At 50.6% G+C, this 14852-nt stretch overlaps 3 protein-coding genes across 3 annotated transcripts; 2 read left to right on the forward strand and 1 right to left on the reverse strand.

Moving 5' to 3' along the window:
• Positions 1-906: 906 nt before the first annotated feature.
• Positions 907-2535, forward strand: N7473_004296 (DNA-binding domain-containing protein; the record flags this gene model as incomplete). Its single annotated transcript, XM_057150236.1, has 4 exons — positions 907-1046; positions 1155-1682; positions 1894-1955; positions 2030-2535. The coding sequence occupies 4 exons, from the start codon at positions 907-909 to the stop codon at positions 2533-2535; spliced, it is 1236 nt and encodes a 411-aa protein (XP_057010346.1).
• Positions 2536-6905: 4370 nt separating this feature from the next.
• N7473_004297 (reverse transcriptase) lies at positions 6906-8339 on the reverse strand (the record flags this gene model as incomplete). Its single annotated transcript, XM_057150237.1, has 1 exon — positions 6906-8339. One exon carries the CDS (start codon positions 8337-8339, stop codon positions 6906-6908), a length of 1434 nt encoding a protein of 477 aa, XP_057010347.1.
• A 643-nt stretch (positions 8340-8982) lies between these two features.
• N7473_004298 (CTD-interacting domain-containing protein) lies at positions 8983-11260 on the forward strand (the record flags this gene model as incomplete). Its single annotated transcript, XM_057150238.1, has 4 exons — positions 8983-9102; positions 9205-9450; positions 9633-9732; positions 9801-11260. The coding sequence occupies 4 exons, from the start codon at positions 8983-8985 to the stop codon at positions 11258-11260; spliced, it is 1926 nt and encodes a 641-aa protein (XP_057010348.1).
• Positions 11261-14852: the final 3592 nt, after the last annotated feature.

A 14852-nucleotide genomic window follows, 5' to 3' on the forward strand; every position in this document is an offset into this window, starting at 1 on the left:
GCTTTTTGTAAGGCAGAATATTATGTAATAATAGGGTGGGGCCCGGGGTCCAAATATTAATGTAACCTGACTGTAATTGTTGATGTGGGGCTTGTGAGCTAACCGTTCTGGGCTTTAGCTACAGTTGGTAATGTACAGTGACGGGACATTAATTTTCGCACCCCGGCCCCATAACGTTACCACCCACCTCATTACATAATATTCTCCCTGTTATAAAACGTCTGTCAGAACAGTATGATATCAAGTCACATCTACTAAACACCGGCGAAAGCAGCCCCAGTAGACCCTAGTAGGGCGTATACACACCTCCAATCCAATAATTACTTCAATTCTATTAGAAATGGTCTCTGAAAGTTTTCTAGTTATCCATATGTGATAGGCGGTAGGTTAAACATTAGGCGGTCTGGCTAGGGGTGCGAAAATTAATGTCCCCGTCAATGTACATGTTTTGGAAATGATCTGTCAGAACAAGCTAATACAGTACGGCATGGTATGCAATGAGCGGGGATTCTTTTGAAAGGGGAGCCAATCAGTAGGATTGACAGATTGAATTGATTGGTTGTAGATAAAATGGGTGGCAGGCAGAGGGTATGTTAAATACACATCTGCAGAGTTGGTCCGTAGTTGATATGTGGATGGGACCAATTCTTCCGTGTCTTAGAGGACCCATGGGATACTCGAGAGTGACTTGTAAGTGTTGTCTCGGAACCCCGTAATTTACATACAAAGCACAAAGAAAGGCGGGGGACGAAGGAAACCAATAACCGGCCCCTTACAAAAAATACTATTTTTTACGGACCCTCGCTCCGCGAGGGTCCGCCACCCATACGATACTGCCCACCCATACGATATCGCGTTTTCCCATAGTAAACACCCCTTTTCAACACGCGATTTCTCGCCACAACCATGCCTAAATCCAAAGAATCAAATGCATCTATTGAATCTCGCATCCAATTGGCCATTCTTGAATTAGAGAATGTTGAAAGCCCTAATATTAGAGCGTGGGAACGCGCTAAAAACCTACCCTACCAGCGGCTTCTTGCGCGGTATAAAGGCCGCCCATCGCTCTCTGACCGGCAACCTAACGGGCGCAAGCTTGATGAATTGCAAGAATCTGCCCTTTGAAGCTATATCGACTTCCTTGATTCGATTAGCTTTCCTCCTAAGCGACTGGCAATCGCGGCCGCTGCCAATACAATCCTGGCTAGTACCCATACTGGTCTAACTGAACCGCCTACAATCGGTGACCATTGGCTACATCGCTTCCTTCAACGCCATCCTGAGTATCTCTCTCGCCGCCAGCGAGCTATAGATATAGAGAGAAAGAAGTGTCTAGGTAGGCAGATTGCAAGAGAGTGGTTCAATTCCTACCAGGAGACGACTGCTCAATATGGAATTACCGCGGACGATATTTGGAACTTCGATGAGACCGGTTTTAATATCGGCGTTGGTCAAGACCAGTGGATCATTACCCGCGAACCTAAGCGCCAAATCTTTGGCGGTTTTAGTACTAATCGCGAGTATGCAACTGCTATTGAAGCAGTCTCAGCTACTGGGTCTACTATCGCACCGGTAGTAATCCTAAGCGCTAAGGTCCTTCTACTACGATGGTTCGAGATAGTAGGCGATGAGAGAATCGCTGTGACCGATACTGGCTATCTTAACAACGTGCTGGCCCTACAGTGAATTCAGCTATTCAATAAGCTTACCAAGGATTCGGTCAAGGGCACACATCGTATGTTAATCTGCGACCAATTCGGCTCGCATCACATACGAATTCGTCAAGTACTGTGAGGATCATCAGATTATACTCTTCTTCTTACCTCCTCATTCAAGCCATATACTTCAACCGCTTGATGTTGGTGTTTTTAGTGCTTATAAGCACTGGCACAGTGAGTGGGTGTACGATGCTACAGTCAGTGGCTATGAGAAGATTACCAAGGACGATTTCCTTGGTGCGATCGCGCAGATTCGGCAGAAGACCTTCAAACCTTCTACAATCAAGCTAGGATTTCGATTGATTGGCCAGAGCCTACGATAGTCCTCGAAAACTTAGTTGATGAGGTCGATGAGGTCGATTTCGGCTTTAATACACCAAGCCCTCCGTCAACAATAGCGGCCGGTAGCCAAGATTCCTCAGATCTTAGTACACCAAAGACCGCTGACCGTGTGAAGAAGCTAGAGAAACGGCTAGAGGATAAGATCTCTCGTATACAACAAACACCCTCTCGTCGCCTACTCAAGAAATTGGCAAACGCTACAACCAAGCTCGTCTATCTTGTTGATGAGCTGCAGGGTAATATCAAGAACTCGAATTACCTACGGGAGATACGCTACGCACGCGAGAATCGGTCACGAAAGGCCTCCAAGTTAACCGGGATAGTGCATTCTAGCCAGGTTGAGCGTATAAAGCGAATTATCCAGAGTGGTGATGATCTAAAGGCATTTATGAAGTTGCGACCGTATTTCAAGCGGGAGGTCTTGCCGGAGTTGAAGAGGGTTTGCAAGAAGAAGGGCTATTTCATTAAAAAGTAGTATGGCTTTCTGTATTGGCCAATCAACTGGCTACATTTCGGTATATGAATTATCTTTTAAATCGCACTGCTTTGGTTGTTAAAATCGCATTGAAACTAGGTGGTTTGATTGTATGGAGATCCGATATCGTTTGGGTAGGCAGTATCGTATGGGTGGCGGACCCTCGCTCCGCGAGGGTCCGTAAAAAATAGTATCTTTTGTAAGGGCCGGTTAACCCCTTACGATGATGATAAACCCCCACGTTCGTCTCTCCCTCATGAACCCCTAACTAATTTCCAAATTCAACCACACGACCATTAAAAAAATATAAATCCAAGGAAGGGACAACGAAATGTAAGGTATCGCCAACTGTTTGTCCCCGCCATTAAGCAGAACCACAACCCCTTTGTGAGAAATACTGTTACCACCTTTCTGCTCATACAGCGGTCTGGGGCAAGGAGAACTTGCCGTTCGTCTCGCCAATTGGCGACTCGCTGACGATAGGTTTCCTCCCTAGCTGGGCGCCATGCCTGATCTTTGCTTACGTGCTTATAGAGCTTATAGAAGAATACCAATCTGCTGTGAATCCAGATGCACCTTGATTTTTTGCGCAACCTATGCAGATCCGCTATGAATATGGATGCCTCGGATCAGTTTCCTTACCCAAGTCACAGGCCCAACTTTACATACAAAAACATAAGAAATGTGGTCTCTTGATGAATAAGACCGTTCAAGTGGTAACTATAGTAAGTTCGACATATTTAAACCCCCTCGACCCCCAGCAGTTTTACAGAACAAGAATCAACACTCTTTTCACCTCATCGTTTGGTATTTTTCCCTTTGATTCCGTTGCGCCAATCGCCTAGTAAATCAACGGTATTTCCATAGCTATAGGGCATTCCTAATATTTAACAACACGCAGGACCCACCCATCACACCCACCCACATCTTGCCTCTACCGCCTACCTAATTGCGGTAAGAATTACTCTGACGGTCTGACCCCACCAAAACATTTGCGAGGGATCCATTCTTTCCTACACTGCCTAGCAAGATCTTTGCAGGATCCACCGGGTACCAAAATTTACACTAAAAGATTAGTGGTTTTTTAATACATAGAAAAACGCCGATATATAGAGGATATCCCATCTGCTGCCAAGGAGGTAACTAGCACTCTGCAGCTGACAAGCATGTCTAGGGAAAGAGATGTATCACATTACATACAAAATTCTATATGAACTCGTACGCTGTGTCCGCGAAAGTCCAACTTCTCCCGCTCTATGGCGATGAGCTGAGTCGAGGCACACAGGGGAACCTCTGTCGAAGGCGTGAATAATCGAAGCAGGCCCAAAGCACCATATTGAGCACCGCAATATCACTAGTAGAAGTAAGAGGATCTATTGCCAGCTTGCCACCGCCTCTATACAGTATTCCATTTCCCATTTCCAAGGGCCCCAATGAGTGTACCCCCGCCCTGCACGAGAATTTGTCAACCTTCACTGGGGCACTGCTTAGTGACCCATATCGTGTGCATGATATGCAGCCGGAGAACGCTGATCTATGCGCTCTATTAGGTTATGGCCTTGACACAACCAAAGCCGTTCGAGTCGTTCGACACATCGGAGACTCCAAGGCGTCTCTGTATTCCTGAGAAGCCTCTCGGCAATGGTATTCCCAGCACACTGGATCATCCGAAACATATTAGCAACGGATGATGATGCAGTGAACAGACCACCTTTTTCGATGCCGGAAATTAAGCCTGTTAGGGAAGAATCTGACCGGCGTTTTTGACCAGTGATGTTGAGGGGATCCAAGATAGCTACTCGGGAATGAACAATTACTGTCCTTGGGGACGAACCATAGATCGGGTCCGTGGTGGCTTCGGAAAAATTCTCCGAAGTTCAAGTGCAAACCCTACACTTAGCCGCCGCCTTGTGTGACAAGTCCCACGGATTTAGTCCCACCAAGTCTTCTTCGCGGGAGTGGAGAACTGCGTACATGAAGCGATGAGCGGAGACCCAGTCACAATATCACTGCATAAATATCGGGTTAGGACAAGGGGGAAGGAATTCAAAGGCCTAACGACTTATTGATGAATCTCGTTTCTTGAGCAAGAGAAGATCACCAGAGGTCCAAATTTTTCTCAATGATGGTATTCCAATTTTCCTGGAGAAATTGCTCTTCACTACTATCTTCAGCAATGATATAATACTAATTTTCTGGTTGGGAATTTGTAGTTCCGCATATTTTTCGGCTAGTCGCGAGTCTCTGGCTTCTCACCCGTCAGTAGGAGGCACTGTCTTTAAAAACTAGTTCGGTAGTCGTACCCACCTGGACCTCGTGCGGACAGAAGTGTTCAACAATGGCCGCCTATACTTGAGAAGCGATCTTCCCGGCATTTGATGACTCACCTGCCTTCTAATTGACTAACTAGTTAGTTAGTTAACTGCGAGCGTTGAGGTCAGAAACGCCGAAGCAACTCAATGACTTGTGGGGTGGCAGTTTCAAACCGCCAAATAATCGTGTCCAGTCAGCCTTCTGAAGAACCACTAGTTCCCCACTAACCTGTAGTCGAGGGACCTACTCCCGAAGTCCAAGAATTCTTTTAAGTTCGCGGTTCAGAACATCCTCATTGAAACCTCGGCTCTTCATCTCTTTCCACGTGACACGGGACTACATAAAAGGCCAGCCCTCTCCCTCTCTAACAGGGGCAAGCGGGAATGGCTGTCTTCCGAAAAATGCTTGTCTCGGTGGAATCGCGCATAGCCAATTTCGGCCATAACCTTTGCAGTTTCAAGACCCATGATCAGAGGTTCCCCGGCTAGAGACAGATAGCAGCCCAAGACATAAGCCGCAGGAAGATGAGCCTCTACGAAACATCATGGTATCCATTTCTCTGCATCCAACTCGAACCTCCTGAAGTGAGATATGGCGTGGTATTGGTATGGAGTAAGGTTAATCTACTCCATATTGGGCTATGTCTTGGCGATAACGCCTACAACCCTCACTCTAGGGTTGCAGATTGATCGGATATGCTACATCCACTTGGACCCACATTTGGCCAGTCGCCCAATCGAGTTATCATCATCCTGTATAATAATTACCGTACGGTTTTATATTTACCCAACCGCGACGACGCGAACTTCTCGGCATTCCACTCGGTGGGTGCAGGGTATATACTCCGTGTCGATAGCGAGCGGGACTGGGTGGTTTCTGCAGCCGTAGAGAGCACCGATGTGGATGTTTTGGCGTTTCGTCCTTTGGTAGTCTCGGGCTCGAGCGAGTCGAGGGATAGTCTGTCCCAGGTCCTCGCGCTTTGCTCCACTCAAGATGAACTCTGTTGCCCCCCACAAGAATCAATTCTCAGAGACTGTAATCGGGCCTGCTACGACGCTTGGTGTGCGGCTAGGATCTTGGTCATCCTTACGGCGCGAGAAATGGATCAGTTCGTATTTCTCAGGCGCGAAGGTGATTCCTTCCGTAGTGCCCCAGTCGAGGGCTTCTTGCAGGGAGGTTGAGAGGCTAGTCATTTGAGGATTAGCGTCGCCGTAAGTGGGGCGCTGGGAAAGAAAGCGGTGTGTGTGTGTGTGTGTGTGTGTGTGTGTGTGTCATTATCTTACGGCCGTAGGTTGTGATTAAACACTACCTACCAATTCCCTAGTGGGATAAAGGCCGCCAGGGGGTAAGCCCTGGGTGTCAAGAAACTAGTTACAAAATGTGACTCCTTGGCGCTTTTCCATAGCTGCCGTGGTAAGATGGATGACCAGTAGTGTATACAGGTCTGACGTTGCTGCCAGCTGCAGTGGTCCGCCTACTCCCCATGACCGAATCTAACCTGTTCGACTCCGATGGAACTTAAAAAGTGAAGAGAAAAATAGAAAAGAAAAGACATAATGAAAAACAAAAGAGATATTAAAAGAAAGTTGTTAGGATTGCTTAGCTCAGGTGCTAAGAAGAGGGCGTCGAGGGCAGATGTCCTCAAAGAAACGAGACTCTGAGAACCACGCGGCTAGTTTAATAGCGCCTTTTGGAGTCCCTAGAAGGAAGGGGATGATCTCAGATGGGGGTCCGGGAGGTCCAGGGGGTCGGGCGACCTTTCTTTTTGCAATCCGGCAGAAGAAGAAGTGTATTGGTGACTTCCTCGTGCCGCATCGACAAAATAGGTGTGCATCTTGGTGGTTGAACCGTTCATGGTATTCTGCAAAGTCTCCATGCTTGGAGCGCGCAGCTAGGATCCGCCCTAATATAGGGCGAGGGAGTTTGAGCTCTTCCGGACGGGTTGGGAAGGTAGTAATCCCGAGGCCTTGATAGGCCTGCGGTGCGACTTTCATCCAGTGCGTCTGAGCCAGGGCAGCTGCTGATGACTTGGTGTGTCGCTTCAGAGCTGCATACGACTATAGGTGAGGAGGGGCCAGGGTTTGGTTCGCGCCCTCTTTAGCGGCCTGGTCTGCTGCTTCGTTGCCAGGAATGTTTGCATGTCCAGGGACCCAGCGGATCCGGATTGGGCCATTCTCAGTGAATGGACGTATTTGGCAGGATGTCCAGGTGGCAGCGACTGTACGGAACTCCTTGAAGACTTCCTGTGATGAGCCCGTGGTCGAGGATAGAAGACGGATCGCAACTTCTAGGTTGTCCAGACATATCCATATGTTAGATGCTGCATAGGGCCCTAGGTGCTTTATAGCAGCCTTCAGTCCTAAGAGAGCTGCTATTGCTTCTGCGTCGAAAACTTCCTTGTTACGACCCAGGGGGAATGAGCCGCGTACGACCTGGCAGCCAGCTATGAAACCAACGAACCCCCCGCCCGTTTGTCCATTAACTTGCTTGGATCCATCGGAATAGATGACGATGTTACTTTCCGGGATAGATTTGAGGTGTGTTCGAAAGTTGTCTGCAGCTTGCTCTTTTGTAAGACCTCCCGTGGCCCCAACCCGCGCTAGAGCTGCTTCCCTCGGTTCGTGCTCCAGCCAGGGTGGGTGGGTCAGTGGGTTAACCTGTTCTGAGCGGGGTAGTGTCAGAACCCGGCGTGCGAGACGGCTGGTTGGACGACCTTTCTGTATAATCGCCTTAGCCCGTTTCTGAAGAGGATGGTCGGGATCTAGTCGGGAGAGACGTGTAGACGCTGCAAGGGCGATCCGATCCAACTCGATTTCTGGAGGGTAGAAACCAGATTCTCGATGTAGAGCAGGTGTTGGTGTGGTGCAGAACACTGGGAGGACTGCTCTGGCGCCTGTCAGAATCACAGTGGATAGGTCCTTTAGGTGTTTGTTCATTCGGTTTGAGACTGGAGGGGAGCCTGGACGCGACCTGGGCCGGTCACAGCCGGGCCACCAAATTTCGGCGCCAAAGTATGCTTTGCGGAGGACACAGGCCAATATAGCCTGTTGTAGGAGGTGAGGTTTCATCCCGTGGACTGTATTTCCAAGACAGCGGAGGGCAGTCGCTATCGTCGCTGCTCTAGATGTCATCTCTTGGACATGCCAGTTGAACCTGAGCTTCTTGTCAAAAAGGATCCCTAGCCAGCGGAGATATGGGCGCTCTGTCCCTTCGGAGACTGTGATTGAGCCAGCTGAGACCGAGGGGGTTTGGGTTGGATCTTGCTCTGCTCGATGTCGCGAGAAGTGGATGAGCTCATATTTGTCCGGCGCGAATATGATTCCTTCAGCGTTCCCCCATGTGATTGCTTCTTGCAAGGATGTGCTCAGTATCTTGCTGTTGGTTACAAGGGATGTGGAGATTACCAGAATCGCACCATCGTCGGCGTAACCAAATCTCTTTTCTGGTTTGCCCATATGGAACAGAGGGGCGATGTAAAGCATGAATAACATGGGGAAATTGGAGATCCTTGTGGGAGCCCGCATGATATATCCACGTGTGGACCTAATTTATTATCGAAGAGGATTTGTACAGTTCGTTCCGTGACAAAAGAGACTATCCAGAGGATCAGGTTGCTCGGCCAACCTTGTGTCCGAAGCCGGTGGATTAGCCTGCCTGGAAAAGAAAGTGTGTGTGTCTGGGGGGTAATCTGTTTTCGAAATCCCCTGTACCTCTACACTCGTACACTCCTTGGACTCGTAATTCACGCGACCAGCATTTTCTTTTCGGCAACCCCTCGGCAGTCTCATCTTCTCTCCTCGCAAGGGCTGTATTCCAGCTGATGGCGGCAGGTTCTCTGGTGCGACAGTGAATGCACTCGTGCTGTAGTTTGCGACGATCCACAAGATATTTCGTACTCGAAGGAACATGGTCGCAAATAAACACTCCTAAGGCTTTACAGATTTTCTTCTCCCTGGACAACTGACTTTTTCTTTCTTCTCTCGCTTCGCAAGTAGAACCGCCGCCGCCGTCTTCTGTTTTCTGGTCGCTGCAGACCGCCTTAAAAGAGTCACATAACACCGCCACGCGAAGACACATACCCAGGATCCTCGCTGTTTGAGACATTGCCGTCTCGCGAAGACTCGCGAGCCCATCATGTCGTCGGCTGTAGCGGAGCTGGATAGCTACCTTCGGTCCATGCTGGCTCTGAAGCCTCCCGGGGTTGAAGGCTCCAAGGTTCACGGTATCACCAGACTGTGCACCGCTAATGTTCAAGTACGCTACGTTCCCTACTCCTGAGATATTTGATTGTTGAGATGGTTGAGACTGTTAAGGTCGCTGAGATGAAGTTGATGAGAGGCTAACCCTGCACCTCAGGATGAACCCGTTCTCGTCCAAAAAATCTACACTCACTTCAAGAAGGCCCCCGCCACCCACAAGCTGGGCGTTCTCTATGTGGTCGACTCTATAACCCGGCATTGGGTAGACGCTACTCGCAAGGCTGGGCGGCCTCCCCGAAGCGCCGCGCCGGATGGGACCTTCGCTGGTGGCATCGATCGAGTGACCAAATTGTTGCCCGTGCTGATGACCGACGTCATCAACAATGCCCCGCAAGATCAAAAGGTATGCATACACTTGGCGCGAATGTTAAGGCTGGGGCTGGGCCTCTGGGTGCGAATCGCGTCCAATGGTCGTATTCTCCCGCGACCGCTCAATCTTGGACGTGGTGTCGGCAGTTTTTTGCGCTTTTATTGCTTTGGCGGATCTTATCACTTACGTATGCCTTTCCTTTCTGGACGCTGTAGGAAAAGATCAAGAAGCTCGTCGACATCTGGGAGTGCGGCTGCTCCTTCCCGCCCTCTATGCTCACCTCATTTCGCGAGAAACTGAACACTCCGACACGTAGTAAGTGATACCCTCGGATCTTTGCTCTTCTCGCCTTCTGATTCAATCTCTTCTACCATGCTTGATAGATGTTCAGGCCACCATGCCAAAAGGCTCACCGGCCCCCAGCTTCTACCCTTTGGAAGCCCCAGCTCTGCTGCAAAGTCCCAATGGCTCGCCCGCGGCGGCAACAGATACTACCGGTATACTTAAACCGCTGACCGATATGGCTAAACGGAGCACGGTGACATCCGCTTCTCCCTCCAACCCGCTCGCTATCCTGACCCCCGCAGCCGCGGCTCTGCATCTCGCTTCGTCTGTCCATTCGTCTCTACTGCCACCCTCGACGGCTAACCCATACACAGGTGGTGGTGCTGGCGCCATAGCCAATCCATTTGCCGCTCTTAGTGGCCTTGGCCAGAACCCTGCCATGCCGCAGCTGCAGAGCCGTAGCCAGACTCCGAACCTATTGGAAGCAATACTTCCGCAGTGGCCAGCCGCCGCTCCGGCGTTGGATGGAAACGCGATGTCCCGGCAGCAGGGCATCTCGCAGGACCAGTGGGCTGCGGCCCTGCAACCCGTCAATATCACCGATACCCTGGGTGCTGCTTACCCCCCTCAGCTGCCTAGTTTTGGCGCGGTACCCTGCCAAGGCTCTGGTGGCAGGGGCCACCCTGACGCGCAGAACCGTGTCGATCGTGATCGCAGGAGGGATCGTGACCACTCTGGCTCTCCTCCCGGTGGGTATGGCCGTCCTTCCCACTCTCCCGGTTGGGACCGACATCACCCCGCCTCGCCGCCTCGCCGCCGCGACAGGCCGGTGTACGACGAGTATTACGGTGAATCTCCTGGGCGCCGGGGTGATCCTCGCGATGCTCGTGGTCGTCGGGGTAACCAATACCGTAAACGTAGCCCGCCGGGCTGGAAACGCCGGTCTCATTCCCTGCTGCGGAAAGACCTTAATCTCCCCTCGCCTGGTCCCAAGCTCGTCGCGTGGGACTATTCCATCCGCCAGGGTAACATCAAGGTTCTGAGCCGCACCCTCTTCGTCAGTGGCATCTCCTCCGAGGCCCGCCTCCGTTCGCTCTTCAACAAATTCGGCGTCGTTCAGACCTGTATTGTCAATATCGACAAGCGTCATGCTTTCATTAAGATGATTAGCCGCGAGGACGCGGTGAGCGCCCAGTTCCGTTCATGCGAGATGCAACTCCGGACCCGATGGGAGGTTGGTTTCGGCCCGCGTGACTGCAGCGACTATCAGACTGGCATCAGTGTCATTCCAATCGAGCGACTCACCAATGCGGATCGCAAATGGCTGCTGACGGCGGAGTATGGTGGCACCGGAGGTCGCCCCATTGAGTCCGGAATGGTTGTCGAGGAGCCAGACATCGAAATTGGTGCTGGCCTCTCATCCAGGGCGATCAGTCGACGCATTGCAGCTAGCACTAAGCGTGGCCGGAACTCAGACGGTTTTGGCGGCGGTCGCGGCGGACGTCCAGACCGTAATGGTTTTGGTAGTCCTAGCCAAGGCCGCCTTCGCCGCAATTGACAAGTAGGAGCATCAACTTGAAGCTGATTGGCAATTGACATGGCGTTTGGCACTGTCTCGGAGCACCATATTGTTTCTGAGAGGACTCTCTCACGAACAATACCTCACAGGTACTGGATGCTGAGTAGTGCTTTTAGATGCTGGGGAGTAGCAGCTCCAAATCAAGGGCAGCTAATTGCTCATTGTTGGTGTTCGAAAGATTTTGCCCCGAGACTTCCCCCGACGCGTGGAGCGAAATATACATTATTCAAGACCGTAGGTTGGTTGAACCTCCACTGGAGTGCAAGCTGCGTCATTTCGATCTTGTCACTGACGTCCCGCCTGGTCCTATATCTTGCGGTGAGACTGCAGGCTGCTGAAGCAGTTCCGGCCCTAACAGGTGTGACCGGTGGCGATGGAATCCGGCATCTACGGCGGTTGTGGTGTTGGTTTGGGGTGGGAGTAAAAGGGGCGTCCCCCTCGCCATCACGATATCGATCCCCGTTCTCTTGGAAGTTAGCGGGCTCTGCTGTTCTTCATCTTGTCTTGGTGAGCCGGAAGCACTCCGCTCTGCCTTGATGGCGTGCGGATGTAACCGCGGTCACGCGAAGCTAGGCGAACAGCTCGCAGAACGTTGCTAGCTCCATGTGTTGGTACCGTTCTTCCAATTCATTCCTCCCTGCCAGTCATTAGCTACGGGATTGAAGTAGTTGATTCACCACTGACATGTTCTGGGTGGTAAGAAATGATCCTGGCGAGCAATTGGGGCTGAGAATGGTGTCCCAAAGGTAGCCACGCCAATCCGCCGACGCCCGTCCGAGGCGTGAAGCGACACTAACAGACGGTAGACTCAACCAGAAGGATCTGGAAGTCGGCTGCACAGATCTCGACTGCTGTCAGATCCATGGGATCTGTCGGTGGGACGAGGTCGAGATCCGTCTGTTCGCATGGATTAGGCTTTGAAATCGGACCGAGCCGTTTTGCAGAGTCTGTTATGACACCTGTCACGCACTGTGGCGGACATGCCTTCGGTACACGGGGATCGATGGTTCCTTGGATGAGCCAGAATATCCAGCTTCTGAGTCTGGTGATCGATAATGAGGGCCTCCATTCCTGCCCACGATTTCGTCACGCGCAGATTCAACGCTCAGCTCTCACATTTCAAGAGGATCTGACTATTGTCGGATGCTTATCAATACATCTTATTGCGTTCCCATGCCTGGCGGGCAGCATTGACGTTCATTTGACTGGCGTGGTGTCAACCTCACAGTGTTACCTTGCATGACCAGGACAGGCGGTTGAATCGCGAACCAACGAATGGACCTCTTCCAGTAGCTCGTTCTCGTCAAGGATCTTGATGGATTGCGTCTGAACGCTTTCCCGATCAAAGATTATTGCGGTAGGGTGAACAATGATTCCGACTGTGTTTTGGCCGTTTGGTGTTGTTACCCGATTCGTGTAACTACTCGTGTTGATGCGGGCTCAGTCGACCCCGAGTATTCGAACCAGGTGCCATACTCGGTCTTCGTGGTGCTAGTGGAGGCCACTGCACATCCTGCGCAGCGACCGCATTCGATGAGGCCGTTCGGATGCGACTGTTTGTTGGACCAAGGACTAACGGAGGTACAGGCCGAAGGCATTCTTATCCTCGTCTTCACTGTTTTGAAGATAAACGGAGGAAATCGAAGGCAGTCGCGGTCTTTCCAAGTCGCTGGTGGCTCACCGCAGTCCGAGATTCGCAGAGCAGGCTCTCGCAGCGGCCAGCGATCGCGACAAGGAAGAAGGAGGGGAAGGCCGTCGATCTGCTTCCGATACGATCACACTTCTTCCACTTGTCATTGACAGTTTTGAAGGCGTGCTATTCGTGTTTGACCCCAGTTCTGATTTCGTGGGTTCTCTGACGGGGCTTCGAGTGGTGTCGTCGACGAGCCATCGCAGCTGCTTGGTGGTGATCTGCACACCATTGTCTCCATAGCGTGGGATCCTCCATTTGCGAATGGTGTGAGAAACGATTGACCGTTTGAAGTTCATTGAAAATGTGTTGTTGCGTTGGAGTGTGTGGGAGCGCTCAGGAACTCACATTTGGATCCGCCATCGGTCCGCCGTACGTATGCTGTTGGGGCAACGCGGAAGATAACAGATTAGATCAACTGCTACGTCTCTGATTCGACGACGGCCGTATTTCTTGGTTGTTTCCCTGTTTCGGTCGGTCAGCTGACTGCAGTGTGGTTTCAGATCATGGGGCTCTGAGTGGCTTCAAACAATTCACAAACCGTGGCGAGCTCTGTCCCGGTCCCGTTATTGGAGCACATCCCCGGTCGCAGGGTTTCACAGTAGGCAGAACGGGTAGTGCGATGGTTACTAATACTACTAGTGCCGCTAGCCAGAAAATAGCGTGTAAGCTTTAGCTTTGCGATACGATCATTCATCGTGATACACTCGAACGCTTGCGATGTCTGACGCACAACTCATGATTTGCTGCCAGTCATTAACCAGTGTCTTAGAGGACAGGAGGGGTTGACTGACTTTTTTTAAGTGGCAATCGGGAATTGGGAGTTCCACATGCAATGCACTTGTGTATTCAGGCCATATGCACCCAATTCTAGGCAGCACAAAGAGTCTTCGGGGTTAGTGTGAGCCATGGCAAGGGGAACGAGGCACATACCCGTAACATGGTCACGTTTTGCACCGTTGACAGTGAGGGCAGGTCTTGACAGCGAAGGGGTCAACTTGATTGGGCTGCCATACCATTCCAAGGAGCCCGAGTTTCTTCTCGTTGGCTTTCTCGAACAGGAGAATGCGAGATAACAACTGGACGGTCAATGAAGAGAATGAGCGTATCTTCACGCGGGAGTGTCAAAAGTACTGATTGACTCTTATGAGCCAACGAGGTGCTCTGTCTGTATCAGTATACTGAAATGGAACAGTCCAGGGGTGATTAATAGTGGAAGAAGAACTCATCGCCTGTCGGCTGATAGTGTCTGGCGCTGTCAAGTCCGAACGACTAGAGCAAAGGATCGGGGGAGTAGAGGGTATTTATAGACATCTCGACTTGTCCTGTCCTTATATGGTTATTAGCACCGGTTGACTTCTACTAGCAGTGGTAACCGTTATCATAATTGTGAGTGTAGCTGTCCAAATCTGCGGCCTGTTAAAAATCATGTTTACGTTCAATATCCGTTAATTTGAGTGGCATTTAGAATGCCAACTTGAGACTGTCACCAGAGAAGTTAAGCCTATGTAGTGTAGAAATAGCCGTGACGAGTTTATGGACATGGCATCGTTTAAAAAACCGTTGACTGACGAACAAATTTTCAGCGGGATTCTAGGTCAAGACCTCGAAATACCTCTACGATTAGACTATGATCAATAAAAATTTTGGAGCCTCAGGGTTTACCCGATTCTTTCTGTTCACAGTTCAAAGTTGACTAAGCAGTCACATTTTCAAGCACCGAGAAATAACCCCTAATTCGATTACTTGAACCGATAGGCATGGACACTTCGGCCTGCCAGCACAAACAAAAGCCCTTGCTTTACTGTAGACCCAACACTGAACTCATCACCGACGCCAGGATAAGCCAAGCATACTAACACAAGGTTACAGACCTATTTT

This window comes from Penicillium subrubescens, assembly GCF_028828155.1.
Source record: "Penicillium subrubescens strain IBT 31985 chromosome Unknown utg000003l_segment0_segment0, whole genome shotgun sequence".
Classification (NCBI taxonomy): Eukaryota; Fungi; Ascomycota; class Eurotiomycetes; order Eurotiales; family Aspergillaceae; genus Penicillium; species Penicillium subrubescens.